Source organism: Ischnura elegans, chromosome 4 (assembly GCF_921293095.1).
Source record: "Ischnura elegans chromosome 4, ioIscEleg1.1, whole genome shotgun sequence".
In the NCBI taxonomy this organism is placed as follows: domain Eukaryota; kingdom Metazoa; phylum Arthropoda; class Insecta; order Odonata; family Coenagrionidae; genus Ischnura; species Ischnura elegans.
Genome location: NC_060249.1, coordinates 74,817,951 through 74,842,759, shown reverse-complemented (window position 1 = coordinate 74,842,759; position 24,809 = coordinate 74,817,951). Strand labels below are relative to the sequence as shown.

Sequence of the window (24,809 nt, the reverse complement as noted above, 5' to 3'; positions counted from 1 at the left end):
CCAGCAAAAGTAGACATGTTGAAAACAATAACATGGCAATCTATCCAGGAAATGAGTAGGCCAAGAAAAAACAGCAAAATACTGGGTTACAGAAGCAGTCAACCCCAGATCCAAGAGTAGCTTGAGCCAGGGTTGGATTTAGTATCAAATTTGGAGGGTGGTCATGACCTGTGTATGGAATTGCCCCCAGGGAGTGAGGCATGTTCTCCTGTGTAAATGTTTTAATACCCATTTGTTACGAATATAGGAGAATAAAATTTCATTTTTAATCTGAACAACAGATAAAATCAAACAATTTTAGACATTAGTGAAGATTGATAATGGAGAAGAAAAACAGCCAACTTTAAGTTTAAAATCATTATACAATAATATCAATGTTTCATACAACAGAAAATGTGAAAAATAAAATTTAAGGGGGAACCCCGTGACCCCTGTGATCCACTTCTCCTAATTTTGCCACTGGCTCGAGCTCCATGCACCCAAATTGACTTTGACCCAAATGAGCTCCTCTTGGGCATTTTGAAGAAAATGTTAAGCATAATTAATTCTTATCCAATGCACCATCTAATTATAATTTTCAATACATATATACTTGAAATCTGTTGAACTAAAAAAAGAAGTAAATTTCATTTTCACTTACATCTGCCTGTAACATGTTATAGTGCTCCTCCTTCGCACACAAAGACTCCTTCAGCACAGCGATATGACGTTGATAATCTTGATGCTGCTCTTCCAGGGTCTTCATTTTGGCACTCATTGCCAAAATTTCCTGATCCCTTCGTTGTATTTCAGATCGGAATTCTTCCAACTTGATGTGACATTTATTTTTGTGTTAATTTTTGACCAATGTTTTTTCAAAAGATTTTTTTTAATTATGATTTTTTCCAAGTGAATAAAAACGTTAAATTAAGGATTGAATTAAAAGAACATTAAAAGAGGGGGTAGGGAACATATCGGAGATAGCAACAAATATTATTAATACAGGAAAAGGGAACAATTCTCAATTATGAGGGAGTGATTTCATAGATTAGAAAACGATGTGGATTGATAAATTTAAAAGGAAATTTAACCATTTAAAATTTTTAAATGTCCCAAATACAGTTTTATGTACATCAATTTTTTTTTTGGACGGAAAGGTTTGCCCATGCATAAGGACAGTGAGACCCATTCAAATCATGCAGAACATAAAAGAATATAGGGTGGATTCAAAGGTTAAGCCAGTGAAATGAGGGTTTTGAAGTATTTTTTTGTGGATGCCCAGGGATATTTATCAATTCATAGGGTTGGTTGGAATCATTCAATATATTTTGATAGGTTGATAAGTGTGTAGATGGTGAGTCCAATGGGGTAAATTTTCACATCACCAGCAGGATGGAGCATGGAGAAAGAGAGAGAGAACATTAGATGAGGTGCAACTGATGTGTCAATGTGCTGTTGCTACCTTAACTTTCATTACAAAAAAAAGCAGTTAAAAGGATTGCTCATTCAGCTTAACAAAGAGATGAGCTCAAAATACACCTTCCATTACAGTGGGAATACTCTACGATATACATTTTATGACTCACATAATAATTTTGAATATTCCCATTCAAAAACTGAACACCAATAACTTGCTATCCAAGTTTCTAGGAATGAGCAATTCCTGAAAAGTTATCTATGCATCTTGATTCAATATAACCTTTTTTATAATAGGGAGTTTATTTAATTGTTCACTGATGTAAAGAATAAGTTGTAATTTACATGTCTTGAGCAGTGTTTTCAGTGAATGTAAACATTAACTGCAGGTCATGCATTTATTAAAAAGAAAACACAGATAGAAACATAGTCAGTACTTAATGACTCCCTTAAAATAATATGTATATCTCATTTACCTATTTCAGAAAACATTGCTTGAACAGCATTCACAATCCTTATGAAATTCTTTCATAAGATTGATAATATTCCTAAGATAACATCAGCACTTGGCAATAATTACTTATGATTTTAAACAAGTCTTTCTTTCCAGCATTGAATAATGACTAGTAAAATAACATCACTGATCAAACTGTTTCATAGAAGAATAAGCTATTGATCTTTTAAATTCAAAAGCTTAGTCTTAAGGCAGATTCATCATATGATACGCTAATAAAAAAAATGAGTCTGTGTTTATTCTAAGCTTTTTATGAACATAGAGTACGGACTAGGTTTCCTTGAAATTGTATGAATAAAGTTATCTAGACTAAAACCAAATATTATCCCATGTCCACAGATGCATAAAATGGTGGGGGGGGGGGCTTGACTATTTTCCTCTAAACAGTACCATGCAGGAAGAAAAATATAATCACAAGTATGATAATAAAATCAACTCCATGCCTGAATCCCACACATACACTCATACACACTCAAGCTTTAGGAAATAAGAGCTACTTGTTAGTTGGATTCATCTACCTATGTAAGCAGACCATGCACTAAACCCATTGTGATGGATTATAAAATCGAAGCACTAATAAAGGCATGATACGTTACTGAGGATGGCAAAAATGTGGAAGATAGTAAATAAAACTGTGCTGTTTCGTGAAATCTGCAGTGCATCTTGGCTGTTCTGGGTAACACTAGGTAGTAATTTATGTTCACATTATATCATGTCAGTGGAGAGATGGTGAATGCATTGACAAAAGATAAAAGTGAAAGACAGAGAGGTACTTAACACATAACTACTTGGGGTAATGAAGGATCCTCCAGAGATTTCCAAAACAATAAACAGATAAGGAGAAGCACCCACTGCCTATTCTGACACGTACAAATGGACAACAAAAATAACTGAGGCCAAAAGATTATTAAATACAGCTAAAGATGTGGCAAACAAAATTAAGAATGCAGTCACTCTAACGAAAGTGGATATGACTCTTCACCTGCCCTAATCATTAACCAAAGTACTGAATGAAACAAATAACTTAAAACTCAGTCATATGCAAGAGTACAAAGTTACATGCACCATTCATAAAACTCACTATGAATAAAGTATTTGATTACACTGGGATTCAAATCTGGACCTAACGATTGCCAGTCACATGGTATATTCTCTATTATACCATTAATTCTGCATGGCCAATTTCATATCAGGTTTTCGGATTGATTTATAGCTTGATGGTGCGGCCGAAAATATATCTGACCAGCCATTGAGGGATTACGGTTTGAACCCCGATTAAAACCAAATGATTTTTTCACTTTGAGTATCATCCTTGGTGCATACAACTTATAATGAACATTTTGGTATTTTTAAGGATCTAGGGTACTATGTCATGTTGCTTCAAAAGCTTAATAAAAGTACATAATTTCATGAAGAAGTAAGTATTAGCCCTTTCACAGCCAGAGGAGTCCATATATGTTGGGCTAGGACTTCTATGCCCATTCGATGCATTTCTGTAAGTTCTTTTAAATCATGGCAATCGATTTAATGAATCACCAATCTCATTTCCCAAAGATTTGGTACAGATTCAGGGAGTGAGTGACAGAAAATAATACAGTTTGCATTTAAAAGCAACACAATTAAAAGTACCAAATACTCATATAAGTACCGACTAAGCAAGCTAACCATCCAGCTAACAAACTGAAGGCAGTTTTATATCAAAGGTGCATAAAGGTACCCCCTAGCAGCTTGAGGGTTAACAAATTTTTCATTAAAAATTGAGATATTTATGAGGCTGATGAGAAATGAATGATCATGTTCCATCATTTCAAACTGTCAGTGAACAAATATTTGTCATTTGAACACTAACAAAGTACTACCTTGGAAACCTCTGGATTGATGCAGCCAAGCAAATCAACATACGACAATGAAGTGATCCATAACAAAAAATTGGTATAGACCTGCCTTTTTGTACAAGGTGCATGTTAGGTGTAAAGATTGCAACAGAAGACATGTAATGGGCTCTCCTTTGGCTTTCTACAGATAGCCTTTCTATATGTGCCATTCCTTACAATTTAGGGACAGATTTCTTTCATGCTAACTGCTTGTTCTTTTCCACTCTTCAATGCAGACACTTCCCATTCATATTATGCCTTAGATTATGCAGACTGATCAACACTCACATATGGCATATTCTTCCAGATAGGTCTCAATTTTGGTGAGATACAGACCATGTTATTATTTTTTTCTCAAAATTCTTCAACCCTTAGCATATTTGACCCTTTCAAGGTTCAAGCTCAAAGACTTTAGGAGGAAATGTGAAGAAAGGATTTATAATAAATTACCCACTTTTACTAAAGGCGACAACAACTATTTTTTCATCATGTCATTCAAATAGGTTCTCAATGTCTTTTCGAAATATTTGTACTATGGAATTTACACAATTTAAAATTTGTTCACAATTCCAAAGTAAAACAAGATAAAAAATAAAAAAGTAACAAAGTACATATATATGTTGATGTTCAGACAGGATAGGCACACGATAATTGAACAAAATGTATATCTACTAAAATTCAAGGGGATGGGAAAATCTATAGAAATCATGGGTATCAATCTGGGGCATACTAGTCAACTAAGTTGCAATACGGATAGGATGAGATGACATAGTAAAGAAAAAAGGAGTGTACACGTAGTAGTTTGAGAAAGAGAGGTATATGCTCAGTGAAATGGCTCAACTGCCAAGGGTTGAATTATCCCTCTCCCCACCCAAAACATAACATTCACTGCTCCAGAGAGGAACTTACGTGGCGCTTTAAGTTCGACCTGTTTCTAGGCAAGGAGCCGGCAGCAGCCGTCAGGGCAGCCCTAGAGGAGGCGGGGGGTCCGGCCAGTAGGATTGGGAGGAGGGACGTGGGGCTGACGCCCATCCCATCCCCAAACATCCCCCCAAACAGCCCGTCATCATCCTCATCGTCTGGGTCCTCGACGCCCAGGTCGTCAATGAACGTGGAGTAGCCATCGTCCATGCCCATCATCTCGCACATACTGTAAGCCCTCCTCCCCCGCTGACCCCTGACCCCCCGCCTCTTCCCCCAGGACCCCTCTCGAATTGCATCTAGCTCCCTCTCCAACAGATCCACCTGCTTCTCCAGCGTGGCGATGCGAGCGTCTTTGGTTTCCAGGATGGCTGTTAAGGTGCTGTTGGAGGGGATCGGGGAGCAGACGCCGCTCATCATACCCCCCTGAGCTTGGTAAGCTTTCTCTAACTGCACCTGCAGGGTTCTAAGGGTCTCATTGGTGGCCTTTAACTCCTGCATCACAGAAGGGGGTAACCAGAACGTTTGCACAACAGGGAATTAGGGGATTTTTGGACAAGGATCTTGCGTCGGTCGGGTGATTTCTCCTTCTTGACAGAGCCGATAGTTCTTTTTTTAAATAATTTCTACCAAGAAAGACGTGAATGCACAAGATGACATGAAACCTTCAAGGAAATATATGCTCTCCTAGGATCCTCTACCATTATGAGGGGGTTGGAGGGGGAGGGCACAAGGATATGAGCAAGTATACTGTTGACTGACAAAGCAAATGGTGAATCAAATGGATGACATGGAATGAATTCCTTAGCAAAAATGGAAGACTAAGAACAAATGCAAAGTGGCATGATTTAGAATGATCCTTCCACAGTGATTCATAAAAATTAAGATAATCAATAGCTCTGTAAAGAAGTAAATACTTTTGGAAGCTATAGCACTAACAACACTTAAATTAAAATTCATATCAAAAACAAGGACATTGTGAAATTATTCAAAAAAATAACTGTCAGATGTCTATGAAAATCACCCAATGTACCCACTTAAATACTTTCAACTAACATCCAAACAATATTACTTTTTAAATGTATATATAAATATCATTTTATACTCTACTAAGCTCACAAAACTTACTATGAAGCTTTTAATTTTTAGTCATAGAGATGGTTAGTTGCTCTATAATGCAATACTAAAGTTATCATCCTGTGTACGACAGCATTTGAGTAAAAAATCTTATATCCATTCACACACAATCACACAACTAAAGAAAATAGTTAGGTGCAGATTTACTGACCGGTATGAATGAATAAAACTGAATTCTAATAAAATATTGCTTTGTAAAAAACATTCGAGCACAGATAATAAGCAGGCAAAAATAGATATAAAGGTTAAAAGCTAAACATTATGGAATTTAATCATTGAAAAAAATGGCCAATAAAACAGATTTGAATGCAAAAGGTTAAATAGTTTTAACAGTCACATAATCCACGCAAACACACAAACTCACATTTTATTCAGCAAACAACAAAGGAAAAATCATTCACTATTCTTATCTAGCGCTGTATACAATATGTTTTAAGAAAGATTTAAAATCAAAGCAAATTGTATACATACACAGCTTAAGAATATAGGTAGTATAACACACCTACACCTAACCCAATATTAGTGATGGTATTATTTTACTTTTAGCGTGAATTCAATCTATGATTATTAAAGATTCAATAGCAATAAAAAGACTAGAATGCTTAAAAAATACAAAACAACATAAAATTAAAATACTATGAGTAAGTAGATGCTGTGAAATGAAACCATTCCACTTAAAAAAATTAAGAGATTAAAACAAACCTTAATGTTAGTACTTCTAGTTTATCTCTCACACACACCTATATGAGCACGAAGTTCATTCTCAAGAGAAAAAGTTGTAGAGCAGCATCAAAAACATTATAGCCCTTGAATAGAATGTATAAAATAATATTCATTTAAAAATATGACATCAACCTCAATTTGGCAAATTGATCAAAATTGGTAGTTTTGATAAAAAAGCTGAATCAAAAAATAAATGGCTCACATTGGTGCGAGCAACATGATCATAACTGAAATATGCCACTTTGCCATCTTGTAGAAGAATCTACCGTAAAGCAACATATTTATGTAGAGGATCCAGACATGAAGACTCTGTTTGTGTTATCCTAATGATTGATTTAAAATATTTGCTTCTAGAGATCCTTAAATTACAGAAAATCTACTGAACAAATTACTTTCATCTGCAGCCCATAAACGACTTTACTAGTAGTACTGAGTGGGCAACATGGGTTTAATCGTGATATGATTACAAAGATGAGATGAATGAATGAAAATGCAAATTTTAGGGGTATATTAGACGTGGCATTCACAACCAATCTAATCAAAGCCAAAGACACCGGAGGACAGGTGCAACAGGTTATTCAGGTAAAATAATTGAAGCCATGGTAAATAAAACTTTTGAAGTTATTAATGAGTGGATGTAAATGTGCACTCTTCTTATATACAAGGCAAAAACAAAAGCAAAAGAATCACACACGAAAAATAGCTTCCAAGCAGAAAAGACAAGTGAAAGAAAGAAAGAAAGTTTGAATGATAGATCTACTGGAGGAGCCACCACAAATGTTATCACTTGATCAAGACCTTTTTATGCACATTGTAAATAAAAGAAAAAGTACAATTGTCTCAACACATTACAATGCATCCCTTCTTGCAGTCCACCAAATTGCAGGCGTTTTAATGTATAAAATCATTCATTGAAGTGAAGTGCAACAGTTTTTACATAAAACACGTCCATCCAGTTATTAAAAAGAGAGCCGTGGAACCAATTGTGCTGACTCAAGTACACAATGAACAAGGCTGAAGAAACAACACTTGTGATAAAGACTAATAAAACACATACACACACAAACACACACTCACACACATTTAATTAGATAATAACATACAGGAATTACACCATACGTGTCATATCCTATTGACATTTAGTGTTAAAATGATTTTTTTACTAATTTGCCGTGGAGTACTCAAGATAAATGCTTATTTAATGTTAATGGCATCCACTAGACATAAAAGAAGAGGGGCATGAGTGAACTTGGGAATAATATTAAATATATAACCATTTAGAAGTGTTGAAAAAAATCATTATCCACCTGTTTTTGAGCCAATGCTTGCATCTGCTGGAACATTTGCCTCTCCTCTTCTTTACCTAGAAAAAAGAATTACACAGATTGAAGGAAAGTGTAAAGAAAACAGAGGCAACTGAGTGCCCAGCCAAATTCATAGAGCAGCCACTACTTATTCAGAAAAAGAGAGGTGAAGAAAAATACAGATTAGAAAAAAGAGGGTGACTTAAAATATAAAAAGCCAATCATTGTATGAAAACTTACAGAATAGGATTGCAGTACTATGGTTTAAATAAACAATATCTAATGATATAAGCCAAATGAGAATTATGTTTCAAACATCAGGGTCATGTTTGGAGGTTTCCATTCAAATTGCTCTCAGATCAAAAATATAAAGAATACATGGGACTGTTTGGGAGCTAAAGGGCCTCTTGATTAACCACCAATAGCTTAACACTAATACTGGCTACCTATCGACTAGTAAGAACTTTGTAAAAGTGCTCCAGACACATTCAAGGGTAAGTTGTGCAGGTAAATACCTCTATGATGCATGTCATTTTGTTTTATTAAACCATAGAATTTACCTACCATTGTTAGGTGATATTTATAAAAAAAGTCAGTTGCAGTTGATTTCATTAATTGAAATCTATGGGCTGTTAAAACAAATAATATTAGTGCATTAACTGCTGGTAGTTAAAATTCCTTAAATTACTGATTGTCAGTAAAATTCAGCTTGGAGTGATTTATGAAGAAATTATCATTAAAATGGTGAGAGGAATAATTCAAATTTTTGGTGCATCCAAAGGGACAAATCAGGGCATCCGACTGATCACGAAATATCTCATTAATAGCTCACTTATACCTCACCTTACACCTCATAAACTGAATTTTGAGGGAGTAAGGTTATGCAATCAGATTTACTAAACCAGCCTGAATGAAAGTGAGATTCACAATCTTTTCTTCCTTGAGGTATAGAACAGTAAAAAATATGAATTGAATCCATTCTAACATTCTGGCAATATTATAGGTTTCGCCCGGCATATAAAAAGTATCAAATTTAGAAATATATGTAATTACTCCTGCCATGCAAGTGGAGAACCAAAAGAACTATTTATTGGAGGAAAAATGAGAAAACCCAGCAAAGGATAGATGGCTATCTTCAAGGAGGAGTTGAGAAAGTTGAAGTAAAGGTTGGAGTGGTTGTTGTTGTTGGAGTGGTACTGTTGGCTTCGGGGGTGGATTTGGTGGGTTGGGGGTCACAGGGGTCATGACCACCCCACCAAATTTTATAAAAAAATTTATGATTTTCATTAGTTTAATAGGATTTGTATCCTTGTAAAGGAGTATAGGGAGTGTACATAAAAATGCATGTCTATATATCCCAAACCTGAGAAAAGATTGAGGTGTATTTACCGTAGAGTGTAGCTCTTTAAAAGATTTTACGTGCCTTCATTCACCTATTCTCCCATGAGACATTCCATACTACCCAGGCCCAGGTCATTACCCTTCCCCCTTCCCCCCAAATTTTATGCAAAATCCACTTTAGTTGGCTTTCCACCCCATGGGCCAGAATTCAACTCCTGATAATGGGAGAGATTTTTCTGAGGCTGGCTGATCACACTGCCTGAGTGTGCTTTGCTTCCATCACAGCTCTTCAGTTGTCAGACATAAAACCATCATAGCGACTTTCATTAACACCAAACTTTCATTAACATATCCAACCTTCTCTTACTACCCTTCCTGTTATGCAAATGGCCCCGGCTTTTAGTCACCCACCTCACATATTCAACCTGGAACATTTTTCCCATGCAGTCACAAAAAAGAAATACATAGGTTTTTCTGCCCCTTTTAAATAAGGTCTTTCAAGGCCGTTTTACTCAGAGCACATTTTAGGGTGGTTTCCTTTTTTTTTAAATTGCCTAAATCTAAAGATTATAACTCCTGGAGTACGCATTTCACGCTTATAGATTTTTAAATGACGACACCTATTTTTCGTGATTAAATGAAAAGTGAAAATTTCCGAGCCCACAAAAACGCAACGGCTAAGTATGAATGCTGAGAAAAGCCCGAGTGACGTCATTCTGGTTACAGCTGCCGTCGAGTGAGGTCACCTTGGTGCGAGGCTATGAGAGCCGCTACGATGCAGGCTGCTAGCAGGTAGCCCTTGGATTAAAAGAGCATTATGAATTCCCTATCAAATGAAGGAAACTTTCCGACCATAAGCAATTTTAATAAGTGATTATTAAGATATGTTTCCCTGACCTTTGTGCCACATGCATGCATTGGTAATCTCAGACAATGTAAAACTCCTGACTACTCGTATAGCATCTAGGTCCCTGTGACATCACGTGAAGTGGCATCGCATGGGCACCAATCTGGCCTTTTTCAAATGAGGTTAAAATTGACCATTAATATTCATCTAAACAGGGATTTCTACAACCAAATAATTTGTATATTATGAATACACTAATGGTGGGTGATGAATCGCAATCAATGCCTTTCGTTTTCTTTGATGAAGGTAACTACGCTATTGCACAATCTGATGAGTGTATGAAGCCACAGTCAAAATCGCATCATGTAAAGGGTTGAATTACTAGAATGTATGTGAGAATACATGGACATGAGAAGGCAAAATAGCTCCTGTTCTAATTTTGTTTGTTACTCCATTCAAAGACATGAATACTAGAATACAAATACTTATACTATAAATATCCGATTACTATCCAACAATATACCTTTATGGAGTCACACCCAAGTGCAAATTAATTGAAAAATTTGGAAGAGGAAGAATCAAGCCTTTACTGGAATTTGGACCTGAATCTCCAGAAATGATTTTTCCAGTGTATAATTTTTGCTATTTATTTAATGCTCATTAGCAACGAAAAAACCAAACAATATCTGCAATTGAAATAAATGTTCTTTTCCTCATTGATATGAGAACTTCACTTTCACTGTGACTATATAAAGATAGGCAATTTCAAAATAAATAAAAAAATAAAATGGAACTAAAGGATATATTTTATCATACCTAGATAATTGGAGTGTTTATAGGCACAAAAAATAATTTTCCTTTGGATAGAAAACTGAATTGTCCTGAAATGGTTAAGGGCATTATATGTTTATCTTTTCTCAGATTTAAACTAATCTTTGGAAGAACTATCTACAGTATATAATTCTAATATGTTGCTTTGTAGTAAGAGGTTCAAAAAACTATTCAAATATCCTATTACTAATTATTATTTGAATGAAGAGAAATTTAAATGCTATAAATATATGAAATTATATAGGTTTTTTATTTTGCACATTATTCAACAATAAATTTAAGGGCTCACCTGCTATTTGTGATTAACTCTGTAAATTAAATTATCTTAGTAATAAAATTATTATTTACATATTAACTAAATCAAAAACAGCCATGACTTTATTCTAAAGCATGAAATATACGTATTTCATGCAAAAGAAATACAGACATGAACCATCTATATTTTATTAAAAAATCAAAAATATTTTATGATTAAGGCTGATGCATTTTCAGTCTACTGCAAAATACTGCTCTAATGGGGTATTGCCAAGGATGCAATTTAAGGCCTTTTATTTTGAACATCTTAATTTTTTTTACAGTTTTACATATTTTCTGAGACCTACATCCCTTCCCGGAATTATCACCATAAATATTTGTAAACTATAAGGGTACAGAACTACTAGGGTGAAGGCAGTAAGGGTGTACAAGTTAGTAGATCTACTCGTAAGTAATTTCATTTTAAGGAAAGAACATAGGGATTGAAAAAAAATGACTTAACAATGTATATTGTGAGAAAATTCACACAACCTAGCAGCTGCAATGAATTACGATTATTGATTTTCTAGAAAAATTTCCTTCGGTCGACAAGAGCAGTCTCAAAATTTTCTGATTATTTTTTGATCAGCTATAATACCAAAATTAGGCACTTTCAATTAAAGAAAAGAATTCGTTTCAACAAAGTTATGTAAAAACAATTTGACAACAATTTTCATTAGGTGGATTTATAATTTCAAAGACTCTAAAATTCAATATTGAATTACATATTTTTTTATTACCAATTGGTAATTCCTTTCCTAAAAGTCAAATACATTCTTTTCCAGATAAGTCTTAAAATTTGATGGCACTGATGGCTCCAGTTATCACTCCCTTACTCATATACTATCCACCAACAACTTAAGCCTACCTCAAAAATTACCATAAGATATCATAATGAAAGAAGAATAACTAAACCAAGACTTATCAATGATGTAAAACAGAATGCTGAGAACATAATTACAGTGGAAATACTGGATTTAGTTCAATAGGTACCTTTCTTCCTGAAATAAACATACGTCACTTACTTAAACATTAAGCAAGAGATAATAATAGAGGGATGAAGTATGTTTAAGTGGTAAATTAATGGCTTCATGAATCCACAATACGATAAATAGTACAAGAGTGGTGGACCATTCCATTGCCTAATATTAGGAACATGAGGAAAGAAAAATATAAATTCTTAAGAATATCGCCTAAAAATCAATCCATACATCTCAATAAATTTCAAACCTTGACTGCGATAAATTGTTAAAAAATTGATAAGCAGTTAACAGCTTCTAAAATAAGGAGCACATTTTTTTCAATTTCAAGTTTTGAAATATAAATTCTTTTGACAAAAACAGAGAGCAAAGAAAGGACAATTCTGAAACCATGATGGGCAAGTTCACAAAAGATTTCTTACAGAAGCAGCAAGCAATAATACTGAGAACTATGGCCAAAAATACAATTGGATAATATTGTACAAAAATATTTTTATTTAAACTATTGAAACTCAACAATAACTTTCAATTTATGAATTGAAATATATTTCCACTATTAATATATTTAAATGCACATCCTACAATCACCAGCCACATTTACCTCCAGCATTGTAACAATAGATCTATTTTATAGGATCTAAACCCTATTTACATTACGAGTATTTCTACTACAGAAGTAATATATGTACCTGCAAAATATATACTAATAATGAAAATCCCTAAAAATGACTACTGCAGTCATCCAGCTTTGAGTAAACGATTTGAATCATTTACTATGTTATGTTATTAGTTATGTCCTAGATTACTCTATATGAATTTGGAAAGCAGGCAGTTAGGAAACTGAAAGTTATTAGGGTAGCATTGATAGTAACAGAAACAGTGCATTAAAGGCACTTCTTGATTTTTCATAATTTTATGTATTGTCATTATGCTTTCAAGTCCAATTTAAAAAATATTTTTTGACATTGATGATTCCCACCAAACTAATTACACAGGGTCAACAAATGAGGGTCATTAATTGAATCAACATATTGGAATTCATATGCATTAAAATTCAAAATCCACATGTTGTACGCTTCCACTTTCAACTCACCAACACCTTTGTTTTGCAGCATCTCCAGAAGCTTTTTAATGCTTTCATCTCGAGCTTGAAGTGTTTGCTTCTGTGTGTCTATCCTCAACTCCAGCTCCTGAAAAATAAATATAAATGTTGTTGTATTTCACACCTTATTTATGCCATTAAACCCATTGATAATTAATATCTGCAATATACTATCTCTGACCTGTACAATCACTATAATTGTACTTCTGATTATAAGCTGATACATTAAACTATGAAGTCCATAAAAAAACAAAACAGCTACATCATAATCTTGCAATTGGTAAAAATATCCTTTTGCAGATGAAATTGCAATGGCATTAGAAAAATACAATCATGGACCAAGATGCAAAAAAAGTAAAAAAATCCAAGAACAAAAGAAAGAGAAATTTGATTGAATTTAAAAGACAATTTATGGATTAATGATATGAGGAACCATCACCACTTTCATCCAGTTCAAGAATAACATATTTTCTACTGATTTTTAATGAGAAATATTTCATAAAATTACCCAAAATGACAAAAAATTACCAGCTTATGTATTTAGTGCATATAAATATACAGGGAAATACAACCAAAGAAAAAGACTTAATGATCAAGTCTTTTTGAATCACACTTAGACATGTAGTACTTATGACGTCATGCAGTTCATGATGATATAAAATATTATGAAACCAAATATATCAAATTAAATTTGTCCCAACTCAATATAAACAAGGCATACAACAAAATACACAGATTTTATACAGACCAGTTACCATTTAACAAATGGGCACGGAGTCCACCTGAGTCCTTTGACTTGTCAGGCGATACTTCGTGAAGTTAAACTATTACATCATCCATATTTTCTATAAACATTAAATCATTGAATTTTACTTTCAATTCAAGTAAATTCTTAGTGGCAAACCATGTTTCAACGTCTACAAGAGTGTGGAAAAGGTGAAAAATGGAATATTTAGATTTGCACTTGAAGCATGAAGAAAGAGTTGGTATATCTGAGTAATCTGTTCCGATGACTCTATTTCAGTATTTATGTAACACCTAATTTCCCAGTCAAATGTTAATATTTTCCAACATTAAATGACAACATCAGACCGAAGTTCTCACGCACGCTGGGTGCTGAGGCTGAGATTTTAAAGTTGCAGAGGCTGATAAAATGAAATGAGGGTGGTCTACCTTCAAGGATATTTTTTTATCTTATACTAATGCATTATGACATAATTACATGTCAAATAAACTACTTCTCTGCATCAGAAAAATTGAAAACACTGCAGTTAATCTGTACGATTAACAGTTTTTCACACAACTATTACGGATTTTCTTATTCCCGATTTGTCAAAATTCTCAAGCACTACCTGAATTCGAAAAGACTGGAGGCATTTGAGATTTGGGTCTCAAGAAGAACGGAGAAGGTGGAGTGGACGGAGGGGAAGAGGATTGACAAAGTGCTGGACATGGTGGGTGAGGAAAGGCAGCTTCTAGGTGAGATACGGAAGAGACAGAAGGTATGGATGGAGCGAGTACTTAGCGGTAGAGGAGGGAATGTTGATAACAGTATTAGAGGGTAGAATGTTGGGAAAACAAGGAAAAGGAAGGATGAGAATAGGATTTTTAGATAGAATGAAAGGGAGAAGGCCTTATTTTGAATCGAAGTGGGAAGTATATGAAGGAAGGGGAAGGTGCCAAAATACTTCTTAAGTACTCCTGGAAACCCACCTTAATCGGTAATATACTTAAATAAATAATTCCTTCGAGTTCGAGTAGGATCGTGTGCATCGTGAATCCATTAAATTATCCTCCCTGTAATTTGGTTTAGAGGCGACACAGGGATGTGAACTCGTGCTCCACCGACAGGAGAGTGACCCGTCCCCAATATCGCTTTTCCACACAGCCACTCAAAACTGCAGTCACTCGATTTTGAGGTCGGGAGAGTCAGAACTCTAGAGCCACTGCTGATCCAGGGGCAAGAGTCCTTTCACATTGAGTAGCCACCTTCTTTTTAGTGCTCATGGCTTACCCTCGAAGCTTTTACCTCCCATGTCTACGAAGTTGCTCCACGAGCCGAGGACTTCTATCATAGCCACGTAAAGCGCTCCATGGGAGGACTGAAAACCACCAGAGGGTTTGAGGCTACGCACAAGTGTATCGTCATCTGATAGAGGAACTGATACCACAAGAACTTCACATTTTACGCACACGCGAACAACAATTTAGAACCTAATATTTAAGGAGGCCCTCGAAATTAGAACAAACAAAAGTAATTAAAAAGAGAGTAATAATACGCCATTGGTCAATCCTGGCTTCCAGTTATATCCTGAAGGAAAAAAACTCCACCTCAATCCAACCCTTGACCCCTCTCTCACCTCCACCCCTGCTGATAAAATATTTTGACAAGCATAAACAATCATTATTAGCTTGAAGAGGTTTCCAGCAGCAGTACAGAACTGTTGGTAGATATTAAATACTGTGAGGCAGATGTAGACAAAATAAGGTCACCGGGCATCCTGCACAGCAAAATTTTAAGAAACTGAAGAAATTCACTCTTAAATGAAGATAATGAAGAGGTTCATCAAAAGAGAAGTGGTTCTTAGTAATACGTGTTGAAATGCGTCAAATAAGTAATCAACAGAGCAGGTTAGGGCTAACTCAGAAATTAAATCACGATGGACACAGTTCTAGAATTATCAGTAATTTACAAGGAAACTGAAGTACTGGCCTCCATGTAAATCAAATAAAAAAATTGCAACAGCAAAGAAAAAAACCATCCTGAGGACCCATAGCTCGAGAGCTCCAGAGCTGTGGGTATACTTTTCGAAAAACAAATAGGTCAATTTCGAAGTCATTAGTAAACTTAAAAGTGCATAAACCTAGTTATAAAAACTTTCTCACGATGACGTTTTTTGTTTTTCTTGGAATTTAAACCTAAAGAATTAAAGTCACCCAAAGGAATTTTTGTTTTTTCCGTTTCACATTTGATTACGCTGATTTCACCTAGATGATAGCGAATTCATATTCTTCGTCACCCTTTTTAAACGCTAATTCACCAAGTTCTTTCGCTATTTAAACCCTAAAGAAAATTTTAACGAGTTAAATAAAGCCCAAGGATTTTAAGTGGTTATGCTACTCTGCAACATTACAATTAATTTACGTGGTGAATTTCGCACATTTCTGAGGCATAAATTCAAAATAGCTTCATCCTCTCATCGCATTGTATTCTTTCGTTAAATCCCTCAACCTTCTCAATGACTTTTTTCCGGCAACAGATCTAGCTCGACCTTGAAGCTTCAGTAGTGAAAGCCATTAGTTTCTCTTCGATACCAAGCCGATCTGCACAGTGAGGGTTGTTAACGCGATGTCACGAACGTGTAATCACTAACCATCCGTGCCTTCCGACCGCAGAGCAGGGAGAACGATGCTTTCAGTTGATGAGGGGGAGACGGGAAGGGTTGAGAGCAGAAATCACGAGCTTTATCCTCGAGCAGAAAGCAGATGAGTTAAAGCAATGTAGACACTGGTTGCGAATACACTTAATGATAGTTTATTTGCAATGTATAAATATATTTGGGAGAGGAGGGACGGGATCGGAGCAGAAACCACGATCTATATCCACGACCAGAAAACAGTTGAGTGATTGAAAATCAAAACACATTTAGTTTTACTTCGATGTAGCCCCGAGGATGGAGTTCATTAAGTCCGGAACGTTGGATACGAATGATTTTTTAATCGCTCAGACTGACGATCTACATTCGATATTTTTATGGATATTTATAGAGTAGACCTTAGTCAGCATACACAAGGATTGTACCAAAATTTCTAGTGAGAAAATAGCGTCGTAAAATTTTCAAATATTAAATACAAATTCTGACCAGGGTCTACTTCATATATCCTGAGAAATACTACATTGTAGCTTAGGCGTAACTAATACTGGGGTGTCTGGGGGTTTGGCATACCCGCCAGGGTAAGTGGGAGGTGCGGAGGCCCCCCGCCAGAAAAAATTAAGATAAATGGTTCAAAATGGTGTGTTTTACGGCCTTCTGAGGGATGTTTTATTAATCCTCACACTATTCTATAAGTAATATTAATCCAAAAAAGTAAAATAGATTTAGCTTAAAAATTTCTGTGAGCTCTGGGGGTGGAGTTTATCCCCCAAAATCTCCTCCTCACTGCGCCACTGTTGTAACGTAAGTTCTAATAACTTTTCTCGTTAAATATCATAAAAACGATCTTGATACAATAGGTGACAGTAATTTATTATAAGAAAAATTTTAATTCAGGGTTGGCAGCTCTAATTGCAATAAATTCAAAATATATTTTGTTTTGCAGTGTGAGAACATTCAGACAGCTCAAAAAAATTATCATTTAAGCTACCTGTTATCAACTAGATCTGTTTATTTAAGTGAGTACTGAGTCACAAAAAAGACTAGTCGAGCGGAAGGTAAGCGTTCACTTAAAGATGGCTCGAGTTAGTATTTTTCATCATTCCCCGCCACCAGTAATCGAAATGACCGTAAAGATGAGAGAATTGGGGTATTTTTCGTTCATCGCTAGATATTTTCAATGGCTATTTACAGAGAGGATCTTTGTCAACACATACAAGGAAAGTATCAAAATTTCTAGTGAGAAAATAGCAATGTAAAATTTGTAGCGTAAGCTTTCACTGAAATATGGCTTGAGATAGCATGTATTAAATCGTTTCAGGCTTGTCTTGGTGGGAGTTCGTATATTCATGATAAAAATACAAATGGTAATTTCCAAACTTTAATTTAAAACTCAACTACCGACCATGGTTTCAACATGTTTGAAACTATATGATATAATATATTGAAACCATGGTCGCTAGTTGAGTTTTGAATTGAATTTTGGAAATTACCATTTGTGGTTTCATCATGGCTCGAGTTAGCATTTTCATCAGTCCATATCGAAATGCCCACAGAGATGAGAGAGGTTTGGGGTATTTTCCGCGCATCGCGGGCACACGGGAAGGAAGGACGGAGTATCCTGGCATCCGCTGGCTGCGGTGTCATATCTTCGCCCCGGCAGCCGGAATGAGTCCGCATATTGGGAGGGAAGGAATCGTCGATCCGCGAATGATTTGGACGCGAGCCGCAAGGGATCGGGAACGGCATTATGAAACCAATCAGTCCTCGTCCTCCGCCGCATCACGACGACCTCGACGCCTCGTTTATTCATTTTTTTTGCGCGTTCGAGAGGTCGCGGTGGGTGGGATCGACCGATTTGCGGATTCCACACGGTCACCATCCGACCCTATAGACAGAGAGATGGAGAGCATTCCTCTCTGAAGATCCGAATTTTTTTGGAGAGAAAAATAGAAAAAAAATAAAGGGGGAAAACCGTATGGTACCAAAAACCGGAGCGAGGTATGACGTGAGTGATGAACTGAACTCGAAATTAAAAAGTGTGGAGCATGGAGTCTAAGCATGGGCGGAGTTAAGAGTTTTATATTGGGAAGGTAGCAGTCCTGCCGGGGGACTAGGGTGTGACGTTGAGATCCCTCAAATAATATAAACTTCCTTGAAATTTCAATTTGGCATTGCCCCCTCTTTATTACACGTCTCCTCTCTTAAAATTTCCTTCGCCTCTTATTTTTATCACCAACAATTAGCAAATCTTTTAAAGAAAAATAAAAAATCTAAAACATTAACCAAGCAAAACATACATTAACATGTAAATCAATACAATCAAAAACCCACATAACGAATGAAATTAAATATATTAAAAAATAAAAATGGAATTGGACAAGGTACGACGTTTCAAGGGTCAATGGAATATCCCCGTGAAACGGATACGGGGGGACCCCGCGGCTCTCCTTGGAACATTATTAAATTAGTCTCTGAAAATAGAATTTTAAGCACTATCTAAGACTAAAATTTATTTAAACATTTGATTTTTTTTGCTTTAATTGTACTTGAATGTACAGGTTTCATACTTTTATTGCACCAATTACCATTTACCAAGGCTTCACCTCCCCCTCATCCTAAAACTCCGGCTGTAAGTCTGTCTAGAAAGATATAAAGTGAATGGGTCTGAGATCTGCCCGAAATAATATCTTACCATATATTTCTTGCAAACAATACGATTCAATAGGATGACAAATGCGACAAATTAACTACGGTTATTTCCAAGTCTGAGATTAAAGCAGGCAATTTAAGAGCAAAATTGTGACCCTTAAATGATGTTCAATAAATAAACAAAAATCATTCTGATAATTTCCCTACTTCAGTAAAATAATAGCGATCTTGATACGAAAGGTGGTAGCAGCATATTAAAAAAAGTTGAATCTAGGGAGAGAGCCTTATTGCAATAAAGTTAAAATAAATTTGGTGTTTCAATGATAGACCATCCTAACTCAAAACGTTATCATATGAGTTGCCTATTATCAGCTAGATCTGTTTCTTTAAATTTTGACTTTAGTGAAAAATAATAAACAATTAATTAAACCTTAATTTCAACACTCCAGCGCCATCCTCAGTTTAAAGTTTTATGTTCAAATAAATGTTAGATATGTTAGTTAAAGCACTGAGACTTTTAAATTCTTCTCGGTAGGTTATTTGAAGGAGTTAACTGACAGCTGAAGTCATTTGGGCCCAAGCATAGCTCTTACACTTAAGGCTAGAGCGGGAAGGATTTCGTAGCAAGGTGGAGAGAAACTAAAGGCAACACGTGTCTCAAAAAGTTCGGCGTCTATCGGAGACGACGTTGCCCAATCATACAGCACCGAAACAACCTGCAACCACTGACATCAGAACCCAGGTCCTCGGGATGGGAAGCCGGTCTTCCATCGAACTATCGGAATACCAGCCAATTCCATTACTCCATTACACTACTACATAAATAATGCTCAATTTCAAATTCGCATTCGCAATAATTGTGAATAGAGGACTGATTCCTCGATACTGTTGAAAACCACAAAAATAAACAATTAACTTGTAGACACGGACCCTTTGAGGCAATAGTCACGAACTTTCTAATGAGCAGAGGGCACTCACATTTTTATTGTAGTAATTAACGCCCTTAAAAGTATACATTCGGAAAACGAATGCAATGGTTTCATCAGTAAAGTAAGCATCAATAAGCTCACATTTTTATTGTAGCAATTAACGCCCTTAAAAGTATACATACGGAAAACGAATGCAATGGTTTCATCAGTAAAGTAAGCATCAGTGTATCACCGAATTATGCACATGCGCAGGAAATAATGTCTTTCGTATCTACCAGTGTTGCACCTCTAACCAAAACGCTCATACTCTTCAACGCTGTGCAAAGAAGTCACATGGAAGATATATTAAGAGCCCCATATTCAAAGATAGTAGAACGCTTGGAATTCGAGTAAATCACACTAACTCGGTAATATTTTTGAGCGAGATGGCAGTAAAGAAAGATCGTTTCACTCCGCGTCAAGTCCTCAAATTCTCCAACCATTTCCGCCACGATCACAAAAACTCAAGTTAATTGCCTTTTCGTTATTAAAAACGTAACGAGAAACGGGGAAAGTAACTAAGTCAGCGGTCTCTTACCCATCCTTTAAGTAGGTTATCTTCCCGCACTCAAAGCGGTTAGCGGCGTACGGGTTGGGTGACTCTGTATTGGGTCGGAAGGTAGTCAAAATTTTATCGACGTCGAGAGTTAATAAGGTTGGCCAATTCGTGGCCCTCGAATCGGTAACAAGTTATAGCCCATGATTTTTAAAAGCTGAAGATATAATGATGGCAAACAGGGTTCTGGATTAATATGCCATGTAAAAAAGTTAAAAATAGGTGTATTTGCTGGGAGAAAAATTGTTGCACGAAATTGTAACCATCGATAGCTGATGCCAGCAGGAACCAAAATTACTCAAGATATTTGGTCGAATACACACCATATTTCAGCTACAGCAACTTTGAGCCAAGCGCTCTGATTGATCGCGAGTTCGCCCTGTTGCCAGATGCCTAGGATAAATCGCGATATCCGGCAGGCAAAGCATTCGAAATCATGAGATGTCCAGAGAATCCGGCAACAGGGCAAACCTGTGGCCAATCGGAGTGCTTCGTTCAAATTTTCTGTAGTTTAAAAATGGTGCGTTTTCGACCTAGAGATCAAAAGCAATTTTTTCAGTGAAGTTTTCTCGGGTTTCACACCGGGTCAGGTCTTCCATTTCTCCTTCCAACGTTTCGATGAACAACTCGCCCATTGTCTTCAGGGATTCAGGAATCCAATACCAATTCCTCAAAATCTCGGGGTATATATACATAAGCCACATTTAAGCCACACATGGGACCACCTCCTAAAAATACGAGGGGACTGGCAGCCAATCAGGAGACGCTGAACCGCCCTCGACCTCAGAATTATGTATATATACCCCGAGATTTTGAGGAATTGGTATTGGATTCCTGAATCCCTGAAGACGATGGGCGAGTTGTTCATCGAAACGTTGGAAGGAGAAATGGAGGACCTGACCCGGTGTGAAACCCGAGAAAACTTCACTGCAATTGCTCGCCGGGAAAAAACCAAAAATTATAAAGGTAATTTTCGTTCCTGCATGAATCCAGGGTTAACATTTTTTGAAACATTTTTCTCCACCCTGTATATTGAGCATCATAAATAAAACTCCTGCTTGGCGTAGGGTGGGTGCAAAAATACTTAGTAAAAAATAAACAAAAACTGAAAATGTGGAGCATAGTTTGCTATAATTTTCGTTGGGATGTTGCCCATCTTTCTCAAGAGAGGAGAGGAACAGGTATTCAATCCACAAGGCTACCATGCCCTCCCTTCATCACGTCTGTAAACACCCCTTTACTACTAAGTAGCCCATTCATCGACATTCTCCTCCTTATTAACGATTATATATTCAATTTCCTCGAAAGTCAACCAACCAATTCTTCATTTGCTTTTCCTCTCGTCCATCGTAATTCTCAAATAGAAAATATTGAAAGAAACACATGAAATTTTCCACGATAGTAAACTTTTACTCCCGACCAAGGTTTCGATTTTCTACATCATCTCCAAGGTACAAAATAGTTCCACAAGTACGAACGAAAAGTACAAACTATTATGCGCCATGAAGATGGTGAAGTAATATCAAAGCATTGGTCGGGAGTAAAAGTTTATAATCGTGGAAAATTTCATGTGTTTCTTTCAATATGGAAAAATTGCATTCCATCACGCTTAGTTCTTCTGATTTCATTCAAATATCAAAACCTATTTCATTGAAATTTTGTACAGCGTTATCTGTGATATTCAGGGTTTGACGCTATTTTATCATTGAAAGCGTTCAAGTGGCTTCATATCTTGGAATCATAGTGGCTTCAAACTAACTAAGAAATACTGAATAGGCGTAGTAGAGTAGTCGCAATAATAGGGCTAGTAAAAAATTACAGGGGATAAGTCCATCGAGAAGACTCATGCTAATTTCGGTTTTTGGATAAAATTTACTACGGTTGACGGTAGGCATAAACATAGATAAATCAAAACTCGAGTGCCTTTACCATACCATAAAACAAAAATACCTTGAATAGCGAGCCTGAAAATAAAATTTTTATTGAGCTAATAAGGCAAACAAACTGCATTGATTCTGGCGACCGACTGGCAATACATTCAATGCAGAAAGTGTAAAAAAAATCTATACGCATGCCGCTGGACACGGGATATTGGAGTGAATAGATATTCAATGCTTTTTCAAAGAAACAAAAATACAAATTAATCGGGGAAGACGAATGCGTTCTCCCACGTTCACTACTCCACCAGAGATAAAAATGCATCTCATTCCTATTTGTTTCCACGAATTCTATCCAACTTCACGGACCACATGGGAAATAGGAAGATATTTCAGAAATAAAAAATAAATGTGATGGATACAATGAACACTGCCAACAATTCATTTGAGGTTATAAAACAAATTACCAAATACAGTAATAATAATCGTATGAAATTATCGTATGGTGCAATTCAACACTTCGTTGAAAATACTGCAGAAACCTTTGTTACGAGTGAATAATTAATTATTTTTATACATTAACTATAGAAACTCAAAAATGCAGCAATAATATAGCCAACTAACAAGACACTGGCGTAATGCATTCAGCACGAGGAATTCTGCAAATGAGACTGTAGTGGAAATAGAAAATAAGCTCTACGACTTCAGTTATACCCACTCATTCATATAATCAATTAACACAATAAAAACAGGCATATCACCCGAAAACAAGACTAAACTCAAGCTTTGCAATGATGGCATATAATCTATAGTATTTTTGTATTGAAGAAACGTTTTGAGGAATACTTATCGTATTTTTAATCAGGGTTGGCAGAGGAAAGTTCGAGACTTTAAGAGCGGGAATCGAAATAGGAAATAGCTGTCCACTGACCCACTAAGATATGACGAAAACCTAATATGGCTTTCTCCTAGCACCGCTGACAGTAAGGTATTGTCTAAAATACTTATAATTCTTATTTTTCAACTGTGAGGGGGTATCATCACCCTCATTTTAATGATATAGAGAAACAAATTAAATTGCATATTTCCACGTCAATTTTCCATAATTGCAGACGATGCTTAAAAGCTTCCATTCCACAAGCCGTTTAGTGGTCTTTTGGACTAAGAGACACCGAGAAGGAAAAACCAGGAAATCGTTCACAGACTAAGAAAATGTATGCAATTAACTTTTGAAGAGACATCGATTCGCTATCTTTTTATTTTCTTAAAGATGTATAATCACTTCCAGTAAATTTTATGGAACAACTCATAAAGCTGTCGTACTTTCTCGGCCACTTCAACTTTTATAAAGGACGCATCAAATCGATATCGGGAAAACGAAAGCTAACGATCCTTAAGACTTTAAGCAAGCATGATGCACACATCTAATACTTCTATGAGACATTACGAGAAAATTTTGATATTAAAGTTGCAAAATACGTCATTGCGAACAAAGTTATCAATAGTGGAGCAAGAAATCATGCACTCACCTTGAATACTGATGAATGCCATCAAGTAAAACCAAGGCTATTCTTAGACTTTCGGCGTGAGTCCAGAGCCTCATGTGTCAGTCCGTTCACACAGACTTTTGACAGTACAGGCAATAATAGTATCATAAAGAGATACTAGTCCGAGATTTATAGGCTGTAATATGCAACACAATCAATCCATTCCATGGTTAGTATCAGTCGTTTACAATTTTTTTCACTTTTCACATCATTTCCTTGGTTTTAATAGGACTATCTATAGGTTATTGGTCTCCATCGAGGGGATTTACATTTCATTCACCTTAAAAATATATTCCTCACAAATTTCTGAAGCCCTTGAGCGTGGTCATTTGGATTCATCTACTACATCTATCAGAATCTAGTTTTCCTAAACTATCGTTTCCTTTTCTTCCATTCTTCAATACACAACTTAACAATCTCACTACAAAAATAAGAGGATAATTCAATCTTTGGAAAAGCAAAAGGTTTTCAACGACACTACCAACACTTGAGCATAAAAAGTCATCATCCAGAACTGCATAGCGTAAAAATTCGCCGAGCCGATGAAACTGTTATAATAACCTAAATGTTGC

General features: G+C 36.0%; 1 protein-coding gene across 7 annotated transcripts in view; it reads right to left on the bottom strand.

Annotated features, from left to right (window-relative positions):
* Window positions 1–24,809, bottom strand: part of LOC124157679 (trichohyalin) — a 443,734-nt gene that overhangs the window by 51,690 nt on the left and 367,235 nt on the right. For 6 of the 7 annotated variants that reach the window (XM_046532611.1, XM_046532617.1, XM_046532610.1 and 3 more), the window contains 3 exons: window positions 13,255–13,351; window positions 7,872–7,927; window positions 641–808 (listed from right to left, as the gene is read on the bottom strand). In XM_046532611.1, the coding sequence (XP_046388567.1) occupies window positions 641–808; window positions 7,872–7,927; window positions 13,255–13,351 (321 nt within the window). The remainder of the gene's footprint in view (window positions 1–640; window positions 809–7,871; window positions 7,928–13,254; window positions 13,352–24,809) is intronic. The other variant, XM_046532614.1, reaches the window with a different exon arrangement.